Source organism: Hyla sarda, chromosome 1 (genome assembly GCF_029499605.1).
Source record: "Hyla sarda isolate aHylSar1 chromosome 1, aHylSar1.hap1, whole genome shotgun sequence".
Taxonomy (NCBI): domain Eukaryota; kingdom Metazoa; phylum Chordata; class Amphibia; order Anura; family Hylidae; genus Hyla; species Hyla sarda.
The window spans coordinates 604,488,785-604,516,730 of NC_079189.1; the positions used below are offsets into that span (position 1 = coordinate 604,488,785).

The 27,946-nt window shown below is 42.7% G+C and overlaps 1 protein-coding gene across 1 annotated transcript in view; it reads right to left on the reverse strand.

Moving 5' to 3' along the window:
- The window catches only part of LOC130295880 (uncharacterized), a 125,869-nt gene that overhangs the window by 47,984 nt on the left and 49,939 nt on the right, over positions 1-27,946 (reverse strand). The window contains exons 7-10 of the mRNA XM_056547202.1: positions 24,774-24,897; positions 24,626-24,690; positions 23,908-24,487; positions 7,556-8,413 (exon numbers count right to left, since the gene is read on the reverse strand). Of these exons, the coding sequence (XP_056403177.1) occupies positions 7,556-8,413; positions 23,908-24,487; positions 24,626-24,690; positions 24,774-24,897 (1,627 nt within the window). The remainder of the gene's footprint in view (positions 1-7,555; positions 8,414-23,907; positions 24,488-24,625; positions 24,691-24,773; positions 24,898-27,946) is intronic.

Here is a 27,946-nt window from a genome sequence, read left to right on the forward strand (position 1 = left end):
TAAAATATAGAATAGTTAATTTAACCCTTAACTACCCCCATTTGTGAGGGTCAGGGTTTTTGTTTAAAGTACCATGCAACTCTATGAGAAATGTATGGGAATGACAGGATATGAGGAAGGGACATAAGGTCGGGATAGGAGGACGGGATTTGGGGTCGGACTATGAGGACAGCATATGAGCACAGGCTATGAAGGCGGGATATGAGGTTGGGAAATGAGGTCGGGATAGGAGGACGGGATATGGGGTTGGGATATGACAACAATAAATGAGGACGTGATATGAAATCAAAAGCTTCCTCTTTTGTTGATTTTCCTCCCCAACAAGGATTAGGAAGGAAAAACTGGGCAACGCCGGGTACTTAGTTAGTAGAGGATAAAGAGGGACGTCCGTTTAGTGTCCTTAAAGTACTTACACCATCCGATCATACATTGGCACAATATGGCGCTGCATAAACTCACCGCTGGATCTCCGCGGGCGCAGTGGATGGTAGTACATTGTGACCGTGAGATGTGAGCGCCGGTTCTGACACATGAGCAGCGCGGAATTGGAGTCCACAATCAGTACAGGCGGAAGCTGAACACAAGACAGGAAATAGGTGTGTGACGCTGTAGGACGCAGGCGCACCAGGTTTGTTTACAAATGAACGGAGTTTATGCAGCGCCATATTGTGCCAATGTATGATGGGATGATGGAAGTACTAGGAGGATGATGGAAGTACTAGGAGGATGATGGAAGTACTAGGAGGATGATGGAAGTACTAGGAGGATGATGGAAGTACTATGAGGATGATGGAAGTACTATGAGGATGATGGAAGTACTATGAGGATGATGGAAGTACTATGAGGATGATGGAAGTACTATGAGGATGATGGAAGTACTATGAGGATGATGAAAGTACTAGGAGGATGATGGAAGTACTATGAGGATGATGGAAGTACTATGAGGATGATGGAAGTACTAGGAGGATGATGGAAGTACTATGAGGATGATGGAAGTACTATGAGGATGATGGAAGTACTAGGAGGATGATGGAAGTACTAGGAGGATGATGGAAAAACTATGAGGATGATGGAAGTACTATGAGGATGATGGAAGTACTATGAGGATGATGGAAGTACTATGAGGATGATGGAAGTACTATGAGGATGATGGAAGTACTATGAGGATGATGGAAGTACTAGGAGGATGATGGAAGTACTATGAGGATGATGGAAGTACTATGAGGATGATGGAAGTACTAGGAGGACGATGGAAGTACTATGAGGATGATGGAAGTACTAGGAGGATGATGGAAGTACTATGAGGATGATGGAAGTACTATGAGGATGATGGAAGTACTATGAGGATGATGGAAGTACTATGAGGACGCTAAACGGACGTCCCTCTTTATCCTCTAGATATCAGATTTGTCTGGAATATGTTTTTTATGCACTTTAGTATGTTTGATGCTAATGATCACGTGATGTTTACATACACAACCAATCAGATCCCGGAGGTTGGATTATTACTTCATCACTGGGAGTGTACTGCACCAATTGTAATGCACCTTGATGTATTTAACCCCTTAAGGACTCAGCCCATTTTGGCCTTAAGGACTCAGACAATTTAATTTTTACGTTTTCATTTTTTCCTCCTCGCCTTCTAAAAATCATAACTCTTTTATATTTTCATCCACAGACTAGTATGAGGGCTTGTTTTTTGCGCGACCAGTGTTCCTTTGTAATGACATCACTCATTATATCATAAAATGTATGGCGCAACCAAAAAACACTATTTTTGTGGGGAAATTAAAACGAAAAACGCAATTTTGCTAATTTTGGAAGGTTTTGTTTTCACGCCGTACAATTTATGGTAAAAATTACGTGTTCTTTATTCTGAGGGTTAATACGATTAAAATGATACCCATTATTATATACTTTTATATTATTGTTGCGCTTAAAAAAAAATCACAAACTTTTTAACCAAATTAGTACGTTTATAATCCCTTTATTTTGATGACCTCTAACTTTTTTATTTTTCCGTATAAGCGGCGGTATGGGGGCTCATTTTTTGCGCCATGATCTGTACTTTTTTTTGATACCACATTTGCATATAAAAAACTTTTAATAAATTTTTTAATTTTTTTTTTTATAAAATGTATTATAAAAGTAGGAATTTGGGACTTTTTTTTTTTTTCGTTCACGCCGTTCACCGAACAGGATCATTAACATTTTATTTTAATAGTTCGGACATTTACGCACGCGGCGATACCAAATATGTCTATAAAAAATGTTTTTTACGCTTTTTGGGGGTAAAATAGGAAAAAACGGACGTTTAACTTTTTTATTGGGGGAGGGGATTTTTCACTTTTTTTTTACTTTGACTTTTACATTTTTTTTTACACTTGAATAGTCCCCATAGGGGACTATTCATAGCAATACCATGATTGCTAATACTGATCTGTTCTATGTATAGGACATAGAACAGATCAGTGTTTTTCGGTCATCTTCTGCTCTGGTCTGCTCGATCACAGACCAGAGCAGGAGACGCCGGGAGCCGGACGGAGGAAGGTGAGGGGACCTCCATGCGGCGTTATGAATGATAGGATCCCCGCAGCAGCGCTGCGGGCGATCCGATCATTCATTCAAATCGCGCACTGCCGCAGATGCCGGGATCTGTATTGATTCCGGCACCTGAGGGGTTAATGGCGGACGCCCACGAGATCGCGGGCATCGGCCATTGCCGGCGGGTCCCTGGCTGCGATCAGCAACCGGGATCAGCCGCGCATGACACGGGCATCGCTCTGATACCCGCGGTTATGCAAAGGACGTAAATGTACGTCCTGGTGCGTTAAGTACCACCTCACCAGGACGTACATTTACGTCCTGCGTCCTTAAGGGGTACTCCCGTGGATTTTTTTATATTTTTTATCAACTGGTGACAGAAAATTAAACAGATTTGTAAATCACTTCAATTAAAAAATCTTAATCCTTCCAGTATTTTTAGGGGCTGTATACTAAAGAGAAATCCAAAAAAGAAATGCATTTCCTCTGATGTCAGGACCACAGTGCTCTCTGCTGACCTCTGCTGACCATTTTAGGAACTGTCCAGAGCAGGAGAAAATCCCCATAGCAAACATATGCTGCTCTGGACAGTTCCTAAAATGGACAGAGATGTCAGCAGAGAGCACTGTGGTCATGATAGAAGAGAAATCCAAAAAAAGAAAATAATTTCCTCTGTAATATACAGCTGCTAAAAAGTACTGGAAGGATTAAGATTTTTTAATAGAAGTAATTTACAAATCTTAAACATAAACCAACCCCTCAAAGCCAGTATCAGAAAAACTGATACACAAATATAACTGGTTAAATAAATTAAATTAAGACCGTGCTTCAATTATGATGCAAATAGTATAAAGTTTATTAAAATACAAATATATGCAAATTAAACCTCATAGCACAGGGCCCTTGTGCAGAGGTAATATAAAATAATATCACAACTTAATAAACACCAATAACTAGCACTATTTTCATAGAGAAGATGAGTTTTTCCGGTAATCCGGTATCTGGTAATCCAGACAATGATAGAATGTTCCGTATTTAGAGTCCTGATATGAAGATAAGATAGAAATATATTTACCAGCCTGGTAGATGGCTCAGCCGTGGTCTCCTTAGGACAGTAGGTGAGGTCCGCAATACTTGGGTGGTGTACAACGCTGGCATGCGTTACCGCGGCGGTCTGCCTGCCACAGACCGAGATGCAATTGGAAATATGCCGCTCCCAAGGTGCTCGCTGATAGATGGTAACAAGCGGCTTCTGGATACGGACCTCGTGGCGTCCTATGGCGTGTGACGTCACAGGCAATCGGCAAGATTACCTGGATGCTGGATCAGGATAATACGGCTGGCTGGATAAGAACCATTGGCTGCTTTCGGGCTGGTCTGGAAATCCTCAGGTAAATGTGTGCTCGATAGGTATCGGTGATACAATAAAATTTGTTAGAAAACACCTAGACGCGTTTCAGGGAACTTGTAAGTAAAAACAGCCCTTTCCTCAGTAGGCCTATGGAATAAAGTAGGCCCTTTCCTCAGTAGGTCTATGGAATAAAGTAGGCCCTTTCCTCAGTAGGCCTATGGAATAAAGTAGGCCCTTTCCTCAGTAGGTCTATGGAATAAAGTAGGCCCTTTCCTCAGTAGGCCTATGGAATAAAGTAGGCCCTTTCCTCAGTAGGTCTATGGAATAAAGTAGGCCCTTTCCTCAGTAGGCCTATGGAATAAAGTAGGCCCTTTCCTCAGTAGGTCTATGGAATAAAGTAGGCCCTTTCCTCAGTAGGCCTATGGAATAAAGTAGGCCCTTTCCTCAGTAGGTCTATGGAATAAAGTAGGCCCTTTCCTCAGTAGGCCTATGGAATAAAGTAGGCCCTTTCCTCAGTAGGCCTATGGAATAAAGTAGGCCCTTTCCTCAGTAGGTCTATGGAATAAAGTAGGCCCTTTCCTCAGTAGGCCTATGGAATAAAGTAGGCCCTTTCCTCAGTAGGTCTATGGAATAAAGCAGGCCCTTTCCTCAGTAGGCCTATGGAATAAAGTAGGCCCTTTCCTCAGTAGGCCTATGGAATAAAGTAGGCCCTTTCCTCAGTAGGCCTATGGATGAAAGTAGGCCCTTTCCTCAGTAGGTCTATGGAATAAAGTAGGCCCTTTCCTCAGTAGGTCTATGGAATAAAGTAGGCCCTTTCCTCAGTAGGCCTATGGAATAAAGTAGGCCCTTTCCTCAGTAGGTCTATGGAATAAAGTAGGCCCTTTCCTCAGTAGGCCTATGGAATAAAGTAGGCCCTTTCCTCAGTAGGCCTATGGAATAAAGTAGGCCCTTTCCTCAGTAGGTCTATGGAATAAAGTAGGCCGTTTCCTCAGTAGGCCTATGGAATAAAGTAGGCCCTTTCCTCAGTAGGCCTATGGAATAAAGTAGGCCCTTTCCTCAGTAGGCCTATGGAATAAAGTAGGCCCTTTCCTCAGTAGGCCTATGGAATAAAGTAGGCCCTTTCCTCAGTAGGCCTATGGAATAAATTAGGCCCTTTCCTCAGTAGGCCTATGGAATAAAGTAGGCCCTTTCCTCAGTAGGCCTATGGAATAAAGTAGGCCCTTTCCTCAGTAGGCCTATGGAATAAAGTAGGCCCTTTCCTCAGTAGGCCTATGGAATAAAGTAGGCCCTTTCCTCAGTAGGTCTATGGAATAAAGTAGGCCCTTTCCTCAGTAGGTCTATGGAATAAAGTAGGCCCTTTCCTCAGTAGGCCTATGGAATAAAGTAGGCCCTTTCCTCATTAGGTCTATGGATGAAAGTAGGCCCTTTCCTCAGTAGGTCTATGGAATAAAGTAGGCCCTTTCCTCAGTAGGCCTATGGAATAAAGTAGGCCCTTTCCTCAGTAGGCCTATGGAATAAAGTAGGCCCTTTCCTCAGTAGGCCTATGGAATAAAGTAGGCCCTTTCCTCAGTAGGTCTATGGAATAAAGCAGGCCCTTTCCTCAGTAGGCCTATGGAATAAAGTAGGCCCTTTCCTCAGTAGGCCTATGGAATAAAGTAGGCCCTTTCCTCAGTAGGCCTATGGATGAAAGTAGGCCCTTTCCTCAGTAGGTCTATGGAATAAAGTAGGCCCTTTCCTCAGTAGGTCTATGGAATAAAGTAGGCCCTTTCCTCAGTAGGCCTATGGAATAAAGTAGGCCCTTTCCTCAGTAGGTCTATGGAATAAAGTAGGCCCTTTCCTCAGTAGGCCTATGGAATAAAGTAGACCCTTTCCTCAGTAGGCCTATGGAATAAAGTAGGCCCTTTCCTCAGTAGGTCTATGGAATAAAGTAGGCCGTTTCCTCAGTAGGCCTATGGAATAAAGTAGGCCCTTTCCTCAGTAGGCCTATGGAATAAAGTAGGCCCTTTCCTCAGTAGGCCTATGGAATAAAGTAGGCCCTTTCCTCAGTAGGCCTATGGAATAAAGTAGGCCCTTTCCTCAGTAGGCCTATGGAATAAAGTAGGCCCTTTCCTCAGTAGGCCTATGGAATAAATTAGGCCCTTTCCTCAGTAGACCAATGGAATAAAGTAGGCCCTTTCCTCAGTAGACCAATGGAATAAAGTAGGCCCTTTCCTCAGTAGGCCTATGGAATAAAGTAGGCCCTTTCCTCAGTAGGCCTATGGAATAAAGTAGGCCCTTTCCTCAGTAGACCAATGGAATAAAGTAGGCCCTTTCCTCAGTAGGCCTATGGAATAAAGTAGGCCCTTTCCTCAGTAGGCCTATGGAATAAAGTAGGCCCTTTCCTCAGTAGGTCTATGGAATAAAGTAGGCCCTTTCCTCAGTAGGTCTATGGAATAAAGTAGGCCCTTTCCTCAGTAGGTCTATGGAATAAAGTAGGCCCTTTCCTCAGTAGGTCTATGGAATAAAGTAGGCCCTTTCCTCAGTAGGTCTATGGAATAAAGTAGGCCCTTTCCTCAGTAGGTCTATGGAATAAAGTAGGCCCTTTCCTCAGTAGGCCTATGGAATAAAGTAGGCCCTTTCCTCAGTAGGCATATGGAATTAAAATACTAGGCACAAGCCAGAGTCCTGACGACGTTTCGCTGCATCAGCAGCGTCATCAGAGGACTGGCGGCAAACTTGCCGCCAGTCCTCTGATGACGCTGCTGATGCAGCGAAACGCCGTCAGGACTCTGCCTTGTGCCTAGTATTTTAATCGCAGGTGTATCTACCAGCACAAGTACATATATTTCGTCAGCACCTCAGTAGTGGCCAAACCAGTAATTGTGGCACACACTACCTAGAGGCTTCCAATCATAGGTCATTATATGTGCTAGGACCCTGTATTTTTTAAATTAGTGTGGTACACACAAACACTTCTGTCTTATTATCATCACAATTTCAGTTTATTTTAATTGCATCCAATAAAAGTTACATGTTATCTAATTTCATTTGTGGGTTTCTAGTTTAGGGTACCCCTTTGGGGGTTTCCCCTAATGTTGTTGTACATTAATATTACCCTGTTACTCCCTGGGGTTTTGTTGTTTAGCAAAAAATAAATAAACCACCACAATTCAGCGTTTTTCTTTTTACTTTTATAACGTTCATCGTGAGATTTCAGTAACATTATATTTTAATGGTTCTAACATTTCGGCATGTGACCATATCAAACATGTTTATGTTTTTTTGTTTGCAAAATTGGAAAAGTTATATAGCCAGCTCCAATTTAGAGCCTTCCCCACACACCCTTCATGCTCCCAGGACGTAATAATACATCAATGAGCATGAAGGGGTTAAGAACCACGTTACATTTTTCCTGTGTGAGTTCTTTGATGTGTAATTAGACATAACATTGTCCTAAAAGACTTCACACATATTCACATTAAAATGGCATCTCTCCGGTGTGAGTTTTTTTATGTCTATTAAGACTTATTTTATAAGAAAAACATTTCCCACATTCTGAGCATGGAAATGGCGTTTCTCTTGTGTGAGTTCTTTGATGTTCAACAAGATGTGATTTGTGAATAAAACACTTTCCACATTCTGGGCATGAAAATGGTCTCTCCCCTGTGTGAATTTTTTTATGTTTAAGCAAAGTTGATTGATAAATAAAACATTTCCCACATTCTGGACATGAAAATGGCTTCTCTCCGGTGTGAGTTTTTTCATGTTTAAGCTGAGTTGAGCGAGAAATAAAACATTTCCCACATTCTGAACACGAAAATGGCTTCTCTCCAGTGTGAGTTCTTTGATGTTCAACAAGATTTGATTTTTCAGTAAAACACTTCCCACATTCTGGACATAAAAATGGCTTCTCTCCTGTGTGAGTTCTTTGATGTTTAACAAGATGCGATTTTACAGTAAAACACTTTTTACATTCAGAGCATGGAAATGGCTTTGCTCCTGTGTGAGTTCTTTGATGTCGAACAAGATTTGATTTTACAGAAAAACACTTACTACATTCTGTGCATTGAAATGGTTTCTGTCCTGTGTGATTTCTTTGATGTCTATTAAGTTTTGATTTCTCAGTAAAACATTTCCCACATTCTGAACATGAAAATGGCTTCTCACCTGTGTGAATTTTTTGGTGTTTAAAAAGCTGTGTTTTTCGAGAAAAACATTTTCCACATTCCGGACAAGGAAATGGCTTCTGTCCTGTATGAGTTCTTTTATGTCTAAAAAGTTTTGCTTTTCGAGTAAAACATTTCCCACATTCTGAACAGGAAAATGACTTCTCGCCTGTATTAGCCTTTTGATGCCCAACAAACCTTCTGGGGATTTTATTTTGTTTTGTAAAAGGATCAGATGACAGATCTTGGCTGTGAAGGTCTGAGGGTAGATCTGGGACGAAGTAATAATCTTCATATGTAACTTGTGTGATACCATCTTCTGTTTTTACACATGAAGATATCAGATCTCCCTCTGATCTCCTGGAACAGTCATCTGCCAAGAATAAAACAGATTTTATTTATTTATTTTTAGAAATATAACCTTAAGAATGTTGTATATAAATATAGTAAGCCTATTTTGTATAGTAAATATAGTAACCTATTTATAAGGGCACTATCAGAATTATGACCTTTCTACAGGGAATCTGGCAATCATTCAGGGTTCTGACACTTCAGCAGCTCAGCTCCGCCTCCTTGACTGAGAAAGACTTAAAAAAGGAGATTTTATCAGTTTGGTGGAACAATCAGCTTTTATTTATGTCTGCAGATCTTAGCAAATACACCTGACAGATTCCCTTTATACAGGATGTAATAGGACGCCTATCCTGTCACCATGATCTTTTATTTGACATAAGAATGAGACCCATCTGGATTAGAGCTGGGCGGTATGACCAAAAATGTGTATCGCTGTATTTTTGTAAGTTATGGCGATTCCACGGTATTTTCACCCCTCCATCATGTGACCTGTGGGCGCTGCTTCTCTAACCCCCGCCCAGGTTTAACAGCCACATCAGGGAACTAATAATGTCACCTGCAAGCGCTGCTCTCCTCATCCTCCTGTGAGTTGCGGGCCGCCGGCGCTGGAAATCTGTACTTTACTACATATTCCTGTGCCCGGGCTGCAAAAATAAACAAAAACTTTAACTCTCCTTCCTACGTTCCCCCGTTGCTCCTGTAACTGCCTCAAGCTGGGAATGGGAATGTCACAGAGCCTTCAGCCTATCACCAGCCGCAGCGATGTCCCGCCTCTGCCGGTGATAGGCTGAGTGCACTGTCATGTAAGGAGCCGGCCAGCTTCTTACATGACCGTGCACTCAGCCTATCACCGGCCGCAGCGATGTCCCATCTCAGGCGGGGGAATGTAGGAAGGTGAGTTAAAGTTTATTTTGTTTATTTTTGCAGCCCGGGCACAGGAATATGTAGTACAGTACAGATTCCCCGATGTGGGGACAGAACTGCGGCTGATAATTTATTCATTCGAAGGGAGGGGCTCAACCGGTATTGCGGTATGGGAAAAATTCATATTGTGCAGGGAAAAAAATGCGGTATTCGGTATGAACCGGTATACCGCCCAGCACTAATCTGGATCTTGTTCCTAAACAAGACAGAAAAAGGAACCTCAGTCATTTTTGCGTCCTGATCCATCCTGTTTTAATGCTAAATATTCCAAACAAGAAAAAAACATAAAAATAAAAAATGTTTTAAAGGGGTACTCCAGTGGGCAGCACTTGGAACATTTAGTTGTGAACACTGAGTACGCGCTGCGGGGGTTGGCCATGCCCACCCAATGCAAGTCTATGGGAGGGGAGTGTCAAAAAGAAAATACCTTCCTGTGGAGCATATAGCAGATCATAAGTACTGGAAGGATTAAGATTTTTAAATAGAAGTAATTTACAAATCTGTTTAACTTTCTGGCACCAGTTGATTTAATTTATTTTTTTTCCCCAGTGGAGTACCCCTTTAAGCATCATGTGAAGCCTATGGACTAAACAGAGAATGGATTTTCCAACATACAGGGTGCTATACAAAACCTTACAGCAATAGCGAGTCCGCACGGGTGCTCTTATATATAAGAACTTTATTCTATTTGGATCCAATATGGCCACAGACTGTTACCATCTATAGTGGACTTCTATTCGGAACATTTCTGCGATTAACCATCTCAGTGCCGGTACACACTAGTGATCACTACCATAAATTATCTACCACTAGGGCCCAGTTGTAGAATATCTATTTGGTGCTTTTTTATTGTTTTACTTTGTTGTTTTTATGCATGTTTAATTATTATTCATTATTATTTTTTATTATATTCGTATTGTAATAAAATTACATTCTATGCACCATATGATATGGTGAGATCTTTGAGGGGTGGTTAATATTGATATCATTTACAAATCTTTAATTTTCTGGCACCAGTTGATTTAAAAAAAAAAAGTTTTCCATCGGAGTACCCCTTTAACAGGATGCAAATATGTAATGTGAACATCATGGAATACACTGACCATCCTACCACCTGATCTGACCATACATTCTCTCACTCACAGATATGTCTGACCATCGATAGCAACACAAGGTCCAACCTACTGCAAACACCCAACTGATCCGATTCTCCTGGGGTATATAGGAGTATATAGGTGAATTCCGGAGAAAAAATATATTTGGTTTTTAAATCAGATATACAGATTTTTTAAATTATTATTATTATTGCTTCTATTTTAAAAAGTCCAGCCTGCCAGTACCTATGAGAGCTCTCTGGAGCTTTGGTTCTCACAGTGTGTGTCAGTAAAGCGCCCCCTAGTGGCTGGTGAGGAACAGCAGGTAAGGCAGATTTCACCGTAGTGACTATATGCTGCACACTCCTCTCCCCGGCTGTAACAATCTCTGGTTTAGAAACATTATTGACTTATTTAGTACAATTGTTAATGTTATACAGAGTTTTGGAGACAAATAAGAGGTAGACTGAGCAATATATATATATTCTTTTTTTATTATACTTCCAAAACAAATGGTCAGGTGCTGGCATCCTCTTGGTCTGTTTGGTGAGGATCAGGCATCACTTTGGTCTGTTTGGTGAGGAGCAGGCATCACTTTGGTCTGTTTGGTGAGGATCAGGCATCACTTTGGTCTGTTTGGTGAGGATCAGGCATCACTTTGGTCTGTTTGGTGAGGATCAGGCATCACTTTGGTCTGCTTGGTGAGGAGCAGACATCACTTTGGTCTGCTTGGTGAGGATCAGGCATCCTCTTGGTCTGCTTGGTGAGGATCAGGCATCCTCTTGGTCTGTTTGGTGAGGATCAGGCATCACTTTGGTCTGTTTGGTGAGGAGCAGACATCACTTTGGTCTGCTTGGTGAGGATCAGGCATCCTCTTGGTCTGCTTGGTGAGGATCAGGCATCCTCTTGGTCTGTTTGGTGAGGATCAGGCATCACTTTGGTCTGTTTGGTGAGGATCAGGCATCCTCTTGGTCTGTTTGGTGAGGAGCAGGCATCACTTTGGTCTGTTTGGTGAGGATCAGGCATCACTTTGGTCTGTTTGGTGAGGATCAGACATCACTTTGGTCTGCTTGTGGTGACTCTAGTAGAAAACATTTGAGAATCTCTGCCCTAGAGGAAGTTGTGTAGCATGGTGCTCTCTGCTGCCACCTCTGTCCATATCAGGAACTGTCCAGAGCAGCAGGCACCTTCTCCCCAGCTGTCACTCATCACATAACTAATATTTTTACCCTCCTTCTTTCTTCTGGTGCAAATGATGCGTTGGGCTATCTGGTCTATCCTTCTCTTTTGAAGATGCTGTCATTGATGTACATAGAAGACAGAGGCCCCCATAGCAAATATCAAAATAGGCCTCATATTATGATGTAAGAAAGATTTGGTGTTTATTTCTCCTCGATTTCCATCACCCATCAGTCAGTACCCCCCTCCAGTAATTTGCTTACAATGCAGTTCCCTGGAGAGAGGAGTTCTTCACAGATTATTACCAATAGGAAAAGGAATGGGACCAACCAGGACGGGACCCCCTCTGTCTCCAAGGGCCCCATCACAGCTGGATCATCTACCACTATGGTACATTCTTGCACAATCTCGTAACTCCACTACTGAAGAAAAACATCTCTTGATCCATTGTCCACTGCTACCTACCAACCCATCTCTGATTTCCGAGTTCCCGTATGTTCTTCTCTTGTCCCACCAGACGTTCCTCTGTGAATTCTCTCTGGACATCTTACATTCTGGTTTCTGAACCGGCCCTTACTACAGAATAAATCCTCTCCTGAAGGATAAATGTAATGGTCACTACTCTCTGTTGGCTCCTCACGATCTCTCTATTGTGTCTGACACTGTAGACCTCCTCCTCCTCCTCAGTATGCTCCTCTCTAGTGACCTGAAGACTATTGTTCTCTCTGGTTTTCTTCCTCCTCTCCACCTGCTTGACCGGTCTGTCATTTGCTGTTTACTTCTTGGACAATAACATCAAAATAATTCTCATCTATTGACACCCAAGTAATGGATCAGTGTTTCCCAGAATTGCTGTTCATTTTAACCCATAACACGTAAGGTGGATCATACTTGGAGATTTCATGTCTTGGATGGATGAAGGTGTCTCACAGACTAAAGATCTATTTATTATCATGGATGACCTAGTCTTCTCTCATACCGTCCACTCAGCCGCTCACATAAAGGGTCGGACTCTCCATCTGATCTGTCACACAGGGCTGGAAATCTCAGATGGGGCAGTAAATCCAGTTACAAGGACCATCATACTATCCACTTCTCATTCAGCTCTCCAGCAGTCACATACCAACACAAAGAACCAATAAATATAGGAGTCTTATAGGATCATCTCCCCGAGATATTAAAGACACCAGCTTTATAGACCCTAACTCCATAGTGCACAAAATCGATGAGCGAGTTTTTGAAAAGTTCGACTCACCAGGCTCACAACTTTTCACAAAATTTCTGGCACAGTTTGGCTTGAACCAACAATAAAATAAGCCCCTAAACACGTTTATAACACTGCATAACAGTTCTAAAGACCTGTATAACACTGCTAGGAATATAGCTGAAGTAGTTTTTAAGTGTTTTTAATGCTCAGTTATGGCAACATGCGGTTACCCCATGGTAACAAACAACTTGTTTTATGCGGTCGCAGATTTTTTTGGGTTTATTCACACAGTGGGTTTTTCCATATGTGCAAAAAAGTATCCCATTATGAAAAATTTACTAGAAGAAGCCAGTGTACAGCAAGAGGTGGCCGACTAGTGTTACTACTAGTAGCCAGCATACAGCAGGAGGTGGAGGACTGGGGTTACCAGTAGTAGTCGGCATACTGCAGGGATGGTGGTAGTAGTGCATAATCAGTGGTATCTAGCACAGGAGGTTTAAATTCCTCACTAATCTATGCCTGATTCTTTTTAGTAAACGTTGGTTTTTCCCCGTTGCTAGCTGACAATACTGTTGGCTTCGGGTTGACAATTCCACCTGCTGCACTGAGAAGTCTCTCCGAAGCTTCATTAGAGGGTGGACAAAACAGAACACCCATAGCAAAATGAGCAAGTTCTTGACAATGGTCTAATCTGGTGATGTAAAACTCCATGGGATTAGTCTTATGATGTCTGTCAGAGAAAGGAACTAAACCTGCTTGTTCACGTGGTGGGTTAAATCCCTTTGAGGACAATTCAGGTCAGGGGGGATTACCAGATGCAGAAACTTAGTCATAATGTACTCCAACGTGAAGATGCCGCTGCTGCCTCTTGCAGGGGTAGTGCAGGCAGAGGAAGTGGAGCATTGACAAGTTGGCTGTGTAGAGTCTTTTCATAAAAATCCAATATAGCCTCATTTCAGAAGGTGAAAAAAATAACCCTATTTTGACTTTATACCGAGGGTCTAAGAGTGTGGCTATCCAGTACTCATTTTTCCTTTAAGCTCACAATATGCCTGTTACTGCACATACAAGAAAGCAGCCAGCCATCCTCGCCAGCTTTTCTCGCCCAGCTTGTTCTGCCCCCATCCTATACTGCCAAGGTTGGTTATAGTCCTCACCCTTGAAAAAAGAAGAAAAAGACTGGCAACCACAAAAGATGCACACCACCATATGTACAAATGAATATAAATATTACTTTATTAGAAAAACCACAAAGGGAGAGACCGTCTTAAAAACACTTAAAAACACAAAATTTCGATGTACAGAGAGAAGGGATGTAACCCTACCTCCACCCCCTAACCGACGCTGAATAGCGTATCGGTGGAAAACTGTCCACAAAATCAATGCAAATGAACCCTACCAAGTCCACAAAGAATAAATACAGCAACATGCATAGAAAATAGATATAATATAAGCAATGCCCTCACATAGAAAATTACCAAAAATGTGACACAAGGGAAATGTATGTATTTATAATATATAAATAATAATCCTGGACAATAATTAATACAGTGCCACTATATACTTAACAATATAACACCGAAGTGCGTGTGTATAACAAGCCTATACTCCTAACCAAAAAAAGGAATGTGTAGTATTAAATAAAGAAAATAACTGAGGAAATATATACTCAAAGACTTGGACCCATAGAAAAAATATAAGGGTGCACAGACATAGGACAGTTTCCACCGCGAGATAGGGGGGCAGCTTGCTCCACGCGTTCCGCCACCCACTAAGGTGGCTTCCTCAGGAGTGGCTTCCTCAGTTATTTTCTTTATTTAATACTACACATTCCTTTTTTTGGTTAGGAGTATAGGCTTGTTATACACACGCACTTCGGTGTTATATTGTTAAGTATATAGTGGCACTGTATTAATTATTGTCCAGGATTATTATTTATATATTATATATACATACATTTCCCTTGTGTCACATTTTTGGTATTTTTCTATGTGAGGGCATTGCTTATATTATATCTATTTTCTATGCATGTTGCTGTATTTATTCTTTGTGGACTTGGTAGGGTTCATTTGCATTGATTTTGTGGACAGTTTTCCACCGATACGCTATTCAGCGTCGGTTAGGGGGTGGAGGTAGGGTTACATCCCTTATCTCTGTACATCGAAATTTTGTGTTTTTAAGTGTTTTTAAGACGGTCTCTCCCTTTGTGGTTTTTCTAATAAAGTAATATTTATATTCATTTGTACATATGGTGGTGTGCATCTTTTGTGGTTGCCTTTTTGGTTGTCTTTTTCTTCTTTTTTCAATTGTGTTATGTTTGGGCAACCTCTTTGCACCCACGTTTATTATTTCAGCGGTGCCCATCGCTTTCTTTAGTGCAATAGTCCTCACCCTTGTCGCCTTGTGTAGGTTCCTTGTTCTTTATCTCTTTGACAGATTCCGTTATCGGCGTCCACATATCCCAATGTCAGATTACGAGTAGAGAGCCAGTGTCAAACGTCCTGTTACAGACAGGGGAGCAGCTCCTCCCATGTGTGGCTTTTCTCGCCCAGGCTGATTTAAGACGGCATGGCAGAGCTTGATTTTACACCAATAAAAAGGGGGAGGGGAGGAGACGGTTAAGCTATGCTTTTCTCTGTTGTGGGATACAAGATGTTCATGGAGAAGGACCTGCATGAGGAGGAAGATAGGCGGGTGGTGTCAGCAGTTGAACTTGATCGGTGCAACAGTGGAGGTGTCACCACAATTTCCTGGCCACATTGTGGTGGAGCCTCGTTCTGAATGATGTTGACCAAGTGGGCTGTAAAAGACATGTGCTGGCCCTGGAGTAGCTACTACTCAATGTATCTACTGTGGCATGCACTGTTCTGCACACCGACTACTGCATGGAGTGGCCCACCCTCTCTGACACACGATTGTGAAAAGTGGGGATGGTTTTCTTAAAGAAACATAGAATGTGTTGGCAGATAAGAGCCATTTGGCCCATCTAGTCTGCCCAATATTCTGAATACTTGAATCATACTTGTCCCTACCCTATATGATAGATAGCCTTATATACCTATATCTATCTTATACAGTCATGGCCGTAAATGTTGGCACCCCTGACATTTTTCTACAAAATGCAGTATTTCTTACAGAAAAGGATTGCAGTAACACATGTTTTGCTATACACGTTTATTCCCTTTGTGTGTATTGGAACTAAACCAAAAAAGGGAGGGAAAAAAAGCAAATTGTCCCACCAAACTCCAAAAATGGGCTGGACAAAATTATTGGCACCCTTTCAAAATTGTTTAAAAATAAGATTGTTTCAAGCATGTGATATTCCTTTAAACTCACCTAGGGCAAATGACAGGTGTGGGCAATATATAAATCCCACCTGAAAGCAGATAAAAAGGAGAGAAGTTCACTTAGCTTTGCATTGTGTGTCTGTGCGTGCTACACTAAGAATGGCCAACAGAAAGAGAAGAGAACTGTCTGAGGACTTGAGAACCAAAATTGTAGAAAAATAACAATCTCAAGGTTAAAAGTCCATCTCCAGAGATCAAGATTTGTCTTTGTCCACAGTGCACAAAATTATCAAGAAGTTTGCAACCCATGGCACTGTAGCTTATCTCCCTGGGTGTGGAAGGAAGAGAAAAATTGATGAAAGGTGTCAACGTAGGATAGTCCGGATGGAGGATAAGCAGCCCCAAACAAGTTCCAAAGTATTCAAGCTGTCCTGTAGGCTCAGGGAGCATCAGTGTCAGTGCGAACTATCCGTCGACATTTAAATGAAATGAAACGCTATGGAGGAGACCCAGGAGGACCCCACTGCTGACACAGAGACATAAAAAAGCAAGACTACATTTTGCCAAAATAAACTTGAGTAAGCCAAAATCCTTCTGGGAAAAGTCTTGTGGACAGATGAGCCCAAGATAGAGCTTTTTGGTAAAGCACATCATTCTACTGTTTACCGAAAACAGAATGAGGCCTACAAAGAAAAGAACACAGTACCTACAGTGAAATATGGTGGAGGTTCAATGATGTTTTGGGGTTGTTTTGCTGCCTATGGCACTGGGAGCCTTGAATGTGTACAAGGCATCATGAAATCTGAGGATTACCAACGGATTTTGGGTCGCACTGTACAGCCCAGTGTCAGAAAGCTGGGTTTGCGTCCTCTTGGGTCTTCCAGAAGGACAATGACCCCAAACATACGTCAAAAAGCACCAGAAATGGATGGCAACAAATTACTGGAGAGTTCTGAAGTGGCAATGAGCAATGAGTCCAGATCTAAATCCCATTGAATACCTGTGGAGAGATCTTAAAATTGCTGTTGGGGAAAAGGCGCCTTCCAATAAGAGAGACCTGGAGCCGTTTGCAAAGGAAGAGTGGTCCAACATTCCGGCTGAGAGGTGTAAGAAGCTTATTGATGGTTATAGGAAGTGACTGAGTTCAGTTATTTTTTCCAAAGGGTGTGAAACCAAATATTAAGTTAAGGGTGGCAGTAATTTTGCCCAGCCCATTATTGGAGTTTGGTGTGACATTATGTCCAATTTGCCTTTTTTCTCTCCCTTTTTTGGCTTAGTTCCAATACACAAAAGGGAATAAACATGTGTATAGCAAAACATGTGTTACCGCAATCCTTTTCTGTGAGAAACACTTCATTTTCTTGAAAAATTTCAGGGGTGCCAACATTTACGTCCATCACTGTATGAAGGATAGCCTTATGCCTATCCTATGCATACTAAAACTCATTCACTTTATTTGCAGCTACCACTTCTGCAGGAAGGCTATTATATGCATCCACTACTCTCTCAGTAAAGTAATTCTTCCTCATATTACTTTTAAACCTTTGTCCCTCTAATTTAAAAATATGTCCTCTATATAACACTATGTCCTCTTGAGGTAGTTTTTCTTCTTTTAAATATCTTCTCCTCCTTTATCATATAAAAGTCTCTATCATATCCCCTCTGTCTCTTCTTTCTTCTATACATGTTAAGGTCCTTTAACCTTTCCTGGTAAGTTTTATCCTTTAACCCATGGACTAGTTTAGTATCTTCTCTAAACTCTCTCCAAAATATCTACATTCTTCTGGAGATACGGCCTCCAGTACTGCACACAATACTCCAAGTGACATCTCACTAGTGCTCTGTACAGCGGCATGAGCACTTCTCTCTTTCTACTGCTAATACCTCTTCCTATACATCCAAGCATTGTGATAGCATTTCCTGCTGCTCTATTACATTGTCTTCCTACCTTTAAGTCTTCTGAAATAATTATCCCTAAATCCTTTTCCTCAGATACTGAGGTTAGGACCGTATCACGTAGTCTACCCTTGCATGAGTTTTTAATAAAAGTAAGAACTCTATTGCTTGAAAATGACAGGATACAACAGATAGGACAGTAAAGCTGATGCGTTTCGGTTCCTGCAACATCCTTAGCCATAGCTCCATGGAGCCACTGCTTCCACTTTCACCACCTAAGAAACACATTCCAAAGCTTGACTCTCACACAACTCCTCCTTATGGTTAGTGTTATCCTTTCTCGAAGCAGTAGGAGGAGAGCAAAGACATATGAGGAAACAAAGAATCCAGAACAGACATTTTCACTGCGTCATATAAACGTCCTATAAATGAGGAAGAATCCACTGACAGCTGGCTCATATAGTATGACTCTTAATCCACACCTGAGAAGAACAACCACTCCAGTACAGGATAGCCATATTCTTCTGTTAAACCACACAACCTCTGGCAGGCATTGATAACTTTGGAGCGATGTTGCGGCTGCTACTACTACCACCAGGTAGCTGTTGCTGCTGCCTGTACTGGTGCTTGTACTGCCACCAACATTCCTGCTGGCTGATGACATGGCAGGGGTCTTCTTTACTCTACCCTGCCAACAATTCCTTTACTCTGCATATTTTTTTGAGGTTAGTTTGATTTATTGGGGATGATTTTTCACTCACCTACTAGTCAACTTCAACTTTCAATGCTTTGAACTGCGGTGTTATCTTACAAATAGGTACAGTACAGACCAAAAGTTTGGACACACCTTCTCATTTTTTTTTATTTTCATGACTATGAAAATTGTAGATTCACACTGAAGGCATCAAAACTATGAATTAACACACGTGGAATTATATACATAACAAAAAAGTGTGAAAATATGTCAATCTAGGTTCTAGCCACCTTTTGCTTTGATTACCGCTTTGCACACTTTTGGCATTCTCTTGATGACCAGAAATGGTCTTCCAACAGTCTTGAAGGAGTTCCCAGAGATGCTTAGCACTTGTTGGCCCTTTTTGCCTTCACTCTGCGGTCCAGCTCACCCCAAACCATCTCGATTGGGTTCAGGTCCGGTGACTGTGGAGGCCAGGTCATCTGGCGCAGCACCCATCACTCTCCTTCTTGGTCAAATAGCTCTTACACAGCCTGGAGGTGTGTTTGGGGTCATTGTCCTGTTGAAAAATAAATGATGGTCCAACTAAGCACAAACCGGATGGAATAGCATGCCGCTGCAAGATGCTGTGGTAGCCATGCTGGTTCAGTATGCCTTCAATTTTGAATAAATCCCCAACAGTGTCACCAGCAGAGCCCCCCCACACCATCACACCTCCTCCTCCCCACCAGCACACCTGAGAAGTGAAAACCATTTCAGGTGACTACCTCTTGAAGCTCATCAAGAGAATGCCAAGAGTGTGCAAAGCAGTAATCAAATCAAAAGGTGGCTACTTTGCAGAACCTAGAATATGAAATTTTCAGTTGTTTCACACTTTTTTTGTTATGTATATAATTCCACATGTGTTAATTCATAGTTTTAATGCCTTCAATGTGAATCTACAATTTTCATAGTCACGAAAATAAAGAACACTCTGAATGAGACCGTGTGTCCAATATTTTGGTCTGTACTGTAGGTATAACGCAAGTTTGATTAAACCAAGACTATGAAAGTACAGTCGCTTTAAATGGTCAATACGTATTGGATGCACATGTTTGAAGATGAATGACACATAAACCAGCAAATCATATAACTCGAGTTATCATGTGATATGCTGGTCACCCTAATGTCATGTCACCACCTCCTGCTTTTCCTGCTTCCTCTGGGCACCATGTAAATTTGCGAGTCGAGCAAAACCTTGCTTGCTCATCTCTTCTGACTATATTGCTTCCTTCCACAAAGAAGAATAAAAAAATAAAAAAGGGGGAGGGGGTAAATTCGATCATTAGTGATAACATCAGTCCCCAAAAGTCACAATCACATTGTACCAGCACCTTAGGAGCCAACAACCGGAGAAATATCCTTCCTCTCTGTCTATAGAGATAAGAAATGGGAGCAGCAGGTCAGCACCACACTCATATATTCTATGTCCAGATTCCAGCTGTATTTCACATCCACATTATAAATGTACATTATGTCTTATCACCTATAAACGGGTCACATGTTCATCTATATTTAATGCGAATTTTTGCTAAAATGGGAGAATATAAAGAGGAAAATATAAAAATATTAGGGATGCACCGAAATTTCGTCTGCCATTGATTATCGGCCGATAATGCCCCTTTCGGCATTTTTGCCTGAGGGAATTTTCCTCCAATAATTTCAGGGAGCATGGCTTTACCCCTAGAGGACACAGTGCAGGTACACCCTGGGCACCTGGGACTTAGCACACCAGGACATACCTGTACACCTTGAGTCCTGCCGCGGCTATGACCACGGGTCCCGACTGCTTTTAGCAGCCAGGGACTTGCTAGTAATGGCGGACATCAGCGATCGCGCTGTTGTCCACTATTAACCCCTTAGATGCTGTGATCAATATTAAGCAGCTATTGAGCAGAATAGAGAAGATAATGATCAGTGCTATGCCAGTGCATAGCATTGATCTGTATCTGCAATCTAAAGATTGAAAACTATAGTCCACTGTGGGGACAATAAGAGTGTAAAAAAGAAGTTTAAAAAGTTTTAATAGAAGTGAATTAGCCCCTCCCCCAATAAAAAATTTAATTACCCTCTTTTCAGATTTGAAATTATTTTTTATTTATTTAAATTAAACAACATATTTGGTATCGCCTGGTGCATACATGTCTGGTTCATAAAAACATTGTGTTAATGATCCCATACGGTGAACGGCGTAAACATAAAAATACACCAAAGACCAAAAATATAGATTTTTTATCGCATCATATATCAGAAAAATTTTTATTAAAAAGCGATAAAAACAAAACATCAAAACAGGAATGATACCGATAGAAACTACAGATCACGGCATAAAAAATGAAACCTCAAATAGCCCCGTATGCGGGAAAAAAGTAAAAGTTATAGGGGTCAGAATATGACAATTTTAAATATACAAATTTTGTTCAGTTACTGACTTTTTATAAAAGTAGAGCAATATTAGAAAAACTATTTAAATTGGGTATCATTTTAATCACATTAACCTACAGAAGATAACCTATCATTTTAACCATAAAGTGCACTGTGTAAAAATAAAAAACCCAAACTTTGCCAAATTGCATTTTTTTCTTCAGTTTTGCCCCACAAATAATACTTTTTTTTTGTTTTGCCGTACATTTTATGGTAAAATGAAAGGTGCCAATACAAAGTACAATTGGTCACGGAAAAAACAAGCCCTGATATGGTTATGTAGAGGGAAAAATAAAAAAGAAGTAATGGCTCTTAGTAGGCGAAGAGGAAAAAGCGAAAATGCTAAATTGGAATTTTCCTGTGTCCTAAGGCCATAATGGGCTGTGTCCTTAAGGGGTAGTCCAGTGGTGAAAAACGTATCCCCTATCCTAAGGCTAGGGGATAAGTTTGAGATTGCGGAGGTTCAACCGCTGGGGCCCCCTGCAATCTCTTTGTACGGGTGCCAGGCTCTCCATCCAGATAGCAGGTATCGACCACCGCATGAAGCGGCGGCCGACACGCCCCCTCAATACATCGCTATGGCAGAGCCAGAGATTGCCGAAGGCAGCGCTCTGGCTCTGCCATAGAGTTGTATTGAGGGAGCGTGTCAGCCGACCCCCCGCGATCTACAACCTATTCCCTATCGTTAGGATAGAGGATAAGTTGTTCACCACTGGATTACTCCTTTAAGGGGTTAAAGTGGGGCCTAGCTTGGAATTTACTTAGGCAGGTCTGACAGAAGAAACGCAGTTGGTGCCAAGTACCAGCAGGATCTCCACATCTCCCCCAGGATCGGCACATGTAAAGCAGGGCCTGTACAAAATGCTTCCTTCATATTTTCCCACATTGTCCCATAGTTTATAGGGGGGCCAGGGCCGGTTCAGTGTACAGGGCGTGATTTTGTATTTTATTTTATATTATTATCAGAATGGAGTTTTTCATTTCAGATTCCTTAAATTCATTGATGAGCATTGGAATAATCTCACAAGTCACCATTGAAAAAGTTGTGAAGAAACTTATTGACTGAACAACTATACTGAAGCACAAAAGCTTTCACCGTTTACAGTTCATCAAATCATCGTAGCGCGCGCCCCTCCACGAGGACCCACAGCATCCTGCGCAGCAAACACCGCTTGTCAGTGCGGATTGTCTGTCATAAGGCAGACTTTGCCACATAGTGCCAGGCGCTGCCAACATCTGCTAGGACTTCGGAGCTGCAGAGGATCCCTCCCTGGATAACATTGTGAGGTCGGGTGAGTGCACTGGTTCCCGTATTAAGTATATCTTTGACGACCGCCAAGTCGCACTACATTACAGGACAAGCGCTCACCAGCAAACGCTCCTGTCACGATTCGGCTAGCTGGATGTGGATCCTCTGTGTCAGCGAGGGATTGGCGTGGACCGTGTCAGTGGACCGGTTCTAGGATGCTACTGGTATTCACCAGAGCCCGCCGCAAAGCGGGATGGTCTTGCTGCAGCGGTAGCAACCAGGTCGTATCCACCGGCAACGGCTCAACCTCGCTGACTGCTGAGAAGGCGTGGGACAGAAGGACTAGGCAGAGGCAAGGTCAGACGTAGCAGAAGGTCGGGGCAGGCGGCAAGGTTCGTAGTCAATGTGGATAGCAGAAGATCTGGAACACAAGCTTTGGACAACACTAAACGCTTTCACTGGCACAAGGCAACAAGATCCGGCAAGGGAGTGCAGGGGAAGTGAGGTATTATAGCCAGGGAGCAGGTGGAAGCTAATTAGGCTGATTGGGCCAGGCACCAATCATTGATGCACTGGCCCTTTAAATCTTAGAGAGCTGGTGCGCGCGCGCGCCCTAGAGAGCGGAGCCGCGCGCGCCAGCACATAACAGCCGGGGACCGGGACAGGTAAGTGACTTGGGATGAGATTCGCGAGCGGGCGCGTCCCGCTATGCGAATCGCATCCCCGCCAGCAATGTCAGTGCAGCGCTCCCGGTCAGTGGGTCTGACCGGGGCGCTGCAGAGAGAGAGACGCCGTGAGCGCTCCGGGGAGGAGCAGGGACCCGGAGCGCTCGGCGTAACAGCTCCCCAGTGGGCGCGGTATTGAGAGGCTCCATTATGAATACATTTGAGTAACTTTTCTACTATACTACTTTGTTTTCTACTATTTTAATATGTATACCAGAGTGGATAGCAGGCATCAACTTTGGGCATTTTAAATGTTAAAAAATCTGCAAATAAATGTACTTTAGAACTCTGTGCACTTCTGGGTGTTTTAGGCATCATTTTTTGCCCCCCTACCCCACCCCCCGGTTCTCTAAACACAACCATTCTCTACGTCCATGTACATTTGTACAACCACTAATTTCCATATATTACATTTCCATAGTCCTTGAGAACCAGCACATTCCCTTTTGTACTGTTAAGCATTTTTGGACATTGGGGCCATTAGGGGTCTACATCGAACTGGAATTGTCGGCCGAACCACACATTGAGCACACCCAAAACTTTACTGTTCATACTTAAATTCATGAATTTATTAAACAAATAAATGATGATAATACAATTTTACAAAAACTATATAAAAAATAGTGGGCGGGGCAATTCAGTTTTGGTTTTTCAGCCAAGCCCTGCCTAAATTTTCAGTTTTAAACCAAAATTTCCCTTTCGGTGCATCCCTAAAAAATATTCCATACAAGTTTGCTGTAGACCGTGACTAAAAAAGTAGAATATGTGACTCTACGTTTAGTGGTTACTACTCACCTGGGCTGTTACCTGTAGGAATGTCCTGCTTATACTGCTTATCACCACTCACTTCTGTCTCCTCCTCTTCTTTTATGTCTGTAGTAATAATATGGAATAGATTTTTCCCTGTACAAATGTCCTCCTTATACTGCTCATCACTGCTCACGTCTGTCTCCTCTTCTTCTTTTATGTCTGTAGCATTAATATAGATCAGATCGTTCCCTGTAGGAAAGTCCTCTTTATACTGCTCATCACCGCTCACATCTGTCTCTTCTTCTTCTTCCTTTATGACTGTAGCATTAATATAGTTCAGATCTTTTCCTGAAGGAATTTCCTCTTTATACTGTTTATCACTGCTCACATCTGTCTCTTCTTCTTCTTCCTTTATTTCTGTAACATTAATATAGATCAGGTCTTTCCCAGTAGGAATGTCCTTCTTATACTGCTCATCACCGCTCACATCTGTCTCTTCTTCTTCTTCATTTATGTCTGTAGCATTAATATAGTTTAGATCTTTCATTGTAGGAATATTCTTCTTAAACTGCTTATCACTCCTCACATCTGTCTCTGGAGCATTAATATCGTTCAGATCTTCTACCTGATTCATAAGATGTGAAAGGAACATTGTAAAATGCAGATCCAGACAACATGTAATGTCTATGGTCGGCTTAAATGCTGCTATCTCCAACATTTTTTATTTAACAAGTATAAAGCATATAATACTGTAATAATCTACCTGATCATCCTGTGGAAGAAGAGGACGGGGACACCTCTCTGCTGCTGTTCTCTTACTGGATCTGACTGTAGGGGAAATATACAGAGACTGAATTCATTCTTTACATACAAATAATGAGAGGATGTGTGTATATAGTCATGTCTATTACCTGCTGATGTGAGGGGCTGCTGATCCTCCATCATCACCTGATCCTTGTACTGATCCTTGTGTCCTTCTACATACTCCCACTCCTCCATGGAGAAATACACCGCCACGTCCTGACACCTTATAGGAACCTGACACATAATGATACAGTCATCACCCCGACCCCTCCAGTGGTGTTACTGTATAATGTCCCAGCAGTGTCACCTCTCCAGTCATCACCAGACCCCTCCATTACTGTATAATGTCCCAGCAGGTTCACCTCTCCAGTCATCACCAGACCCCTCCATTACTGTATAATGTCCCAGCATTCCCAGCAGTGTCACCTCTCCAGTCATCACCAGACCCCTCCATTACTGTATAATGTCCCAGCATTCCCAGCAGTGTCACCTCTCCAGTCATCACCAGACCCCTCCATTACTGTATAATGTCCCAGCATTCCCAGCAGTGTCACCTCTCCAGTCATCACCAGACCCCTCCATTACTGTATAATGTCCCAGCATTCCCAGCAGTGTCACCTCTCCAGTCATCACCAGACCCCCCCATTACTGTATAATGTCCCAGCAGTGTCACCTCTCCAGTCATCACCAACCCCTCCATTACTGTATAATGTCCCAGCATTCCCAGCAGTGTCACCTCTCCAGTCATCACCAGACTCCTCCATTACTGTATAATGTCCCAGCAGTGTCACCTCTCCAGTCATCACCAGACCCCTCCATTACTGTATAATGTCCCAGCATTCCCAGCAGTGTCACCTCTCCAGTCATCACCAGACCCCTCCATTACTGTATAATGTCCCAGCAGTGTCACCTCTCCAGTCATCACCAGACCCCTCCATTACTGTATAATGTCCCAGCAGTGTCACCTCTCCAGTCATCACCAGACCCCTCCATTACTGTATAATGTCCCAGCATTCCCAGCAGTGTCACCTCTCCAGTCATCACCAGACCCCTCCATTACTGTATAATGTCCCAGCAGTGTCACCTCTCCAGTCATCACCAGACCCCTCCATTACTGTATAATGTCCCAGCATTCCCAGCAGTGTCACCTCTCCAGTCATCACCAGACCCCTCCATTACTGTATAATGTCCCAGCATTCCCAGCAGTGTCACCTCTCCAGTCATCACCAGACCCCTCCATTACTGTATAATGTCCCAGCATTCCCAGCAGTGTCACCTCTCCAGTCATCACCAGACCCCTCCATTACTGTATAATGTCCCAGCAGTGTCACCTCTCCAGTCATCACCAGACCCCTCCATTACTGTATAATGTCCCAGCAGTGTCACCTCTCCAGTCATTACCAGACCCCTCCATTACTGTATAATGTCCCAGCATTCCCAGCAGTGTCACCTCTCCAGTCATCACCAGACCCCTCCATTACTGTATAATGTCCCAGCATTCCCAGCAGTGTCACCTCTCCAGTCATCACCAGACCCCTCCATTACTGTATAATGTCCCAGCATTCCCAGCAGTGTCACCTCTCCAGTCATCACCAGACCCCTCCATTACTGTATAATGTCCCAGCAGTGTCACCTCTCCAGTCATCACCAGACCCCTCCATTACTATATAATGTCCCAGCAGGGTCACCTCTCCAGTCATTACCAGACCCCTCCATTACTGTATAATGTCCCAGCATTCCCAGCAGTGTCACCTCTCCAGTCATCACCAGACCCCTCCATTACTGTATAATGTCCCAGCATTCCCAGCAGTGTCACCTCTCCAGTCATCACCAGACCCCTCCATTACTGTATAATGTCCCAGCAGTGTCACCTCTCCAGTCATCACCAGACCTCTCCATTACTGTATAATGTCCCAGCATTCCCAGCAGTGTCACCTCCCCAGTCATCACCAGACCCCTCCATTACTGTATAATGTCCCAGCATTCCCAGCAGTGTCACCTCTCCAGTCATCACCAGACCCCTCCATTACTGTATAATGTCCCAGCAGTGTCACCTCTCCAGTCATCACCAGACCCCTCCATTACTGTATAATGTCCCAGCAGTGTCACCTCTCCAGTCATCACCAGACCCCTCCATTACTGTATAATGTCCCAGCAGTGTCACCTCTCCAGTCATCACCAGACCCCTCCATTACTGTATAATGTCCCAGCATTCCCAGCAGTGTCACCTCTCCAGTCATCACCAGACCCCTCCATTACTGTATAATGTCCCAGCATTCCCAGCAGGGTCACCTCTCCAGTCATCACCAGACCCCTCCATTACTGTATAATGTCCCAGCAGTGTCACCTCTCCAGTCATCACCAGACCCCTCCATTACTGTATAATGTCCCAGCATTCCCAGCAGTGTCACCTCTCCAGTCATCACCAGACCCCTCCATTACTGTATAATGTCCCAGCATTCCCAGCAGTGTCACCTCTCCAGTCATCACCAGACCCCTCCATTACTGTATAATGTCCCAGCAGTGTCACCTCTCCAGTCATCACCAGACCCCTCCATTACTGTATAATGTCCCAGCATTCCCAGCAGTGTCACCTCTCTAGTCATCACCAGACCCCTCCATTACTGTATAATGTCCCAGCAGTGTCACCTCTCCAGTCATCACCAGACCCCTCCATTACTGTATAATGTCCCAGCAGTGTCACCTCTCCAGTCTAATAAAAGTATATTAGAGATATGTTGTAGTACATAAGTACTACAACATATCAAAAAATAAAGTTGGTGACAGTGCCCATTTAAAGGATTCGACCCTCTAAAATGCCGAACAGATTGTTTTTTCTGTCCCCATTGACACTTTTAGCGGCCAGAAGTCATATTGCTGTAATTGGGAGCGGCCTTCCTTGTCTTTGGACGCGGCTGTTGCTCGGATCAATCAGATTATGTTGTCTTAAAAATTAAAGGGGTATTCCAGGAAAAAACTTTTTTTTATATATCAACTCGCTCCAGAAAGTTAAACAGATTTGTAAATTACTTCTATTAAAAAATCTTAATCCATTCAGTACTTATGAGCTTCTGAAGTTAAGGTTGTTCTTTTCTGTCTAAGTGCTCTCTGATGACACCTGTCTCGGGAACCGCCTAGTTTAGAAGAGGTTTGCTATGGGAATTTACTTCTAAACTGGGCGTTTCCTGAGACAGGTGTCATCAGAGATTACTTAGACAGAAAAGAACAACCTTAACTTCAGAAGCTCATAAGTACTGAAAGGATTAAGATTTTTTTAATA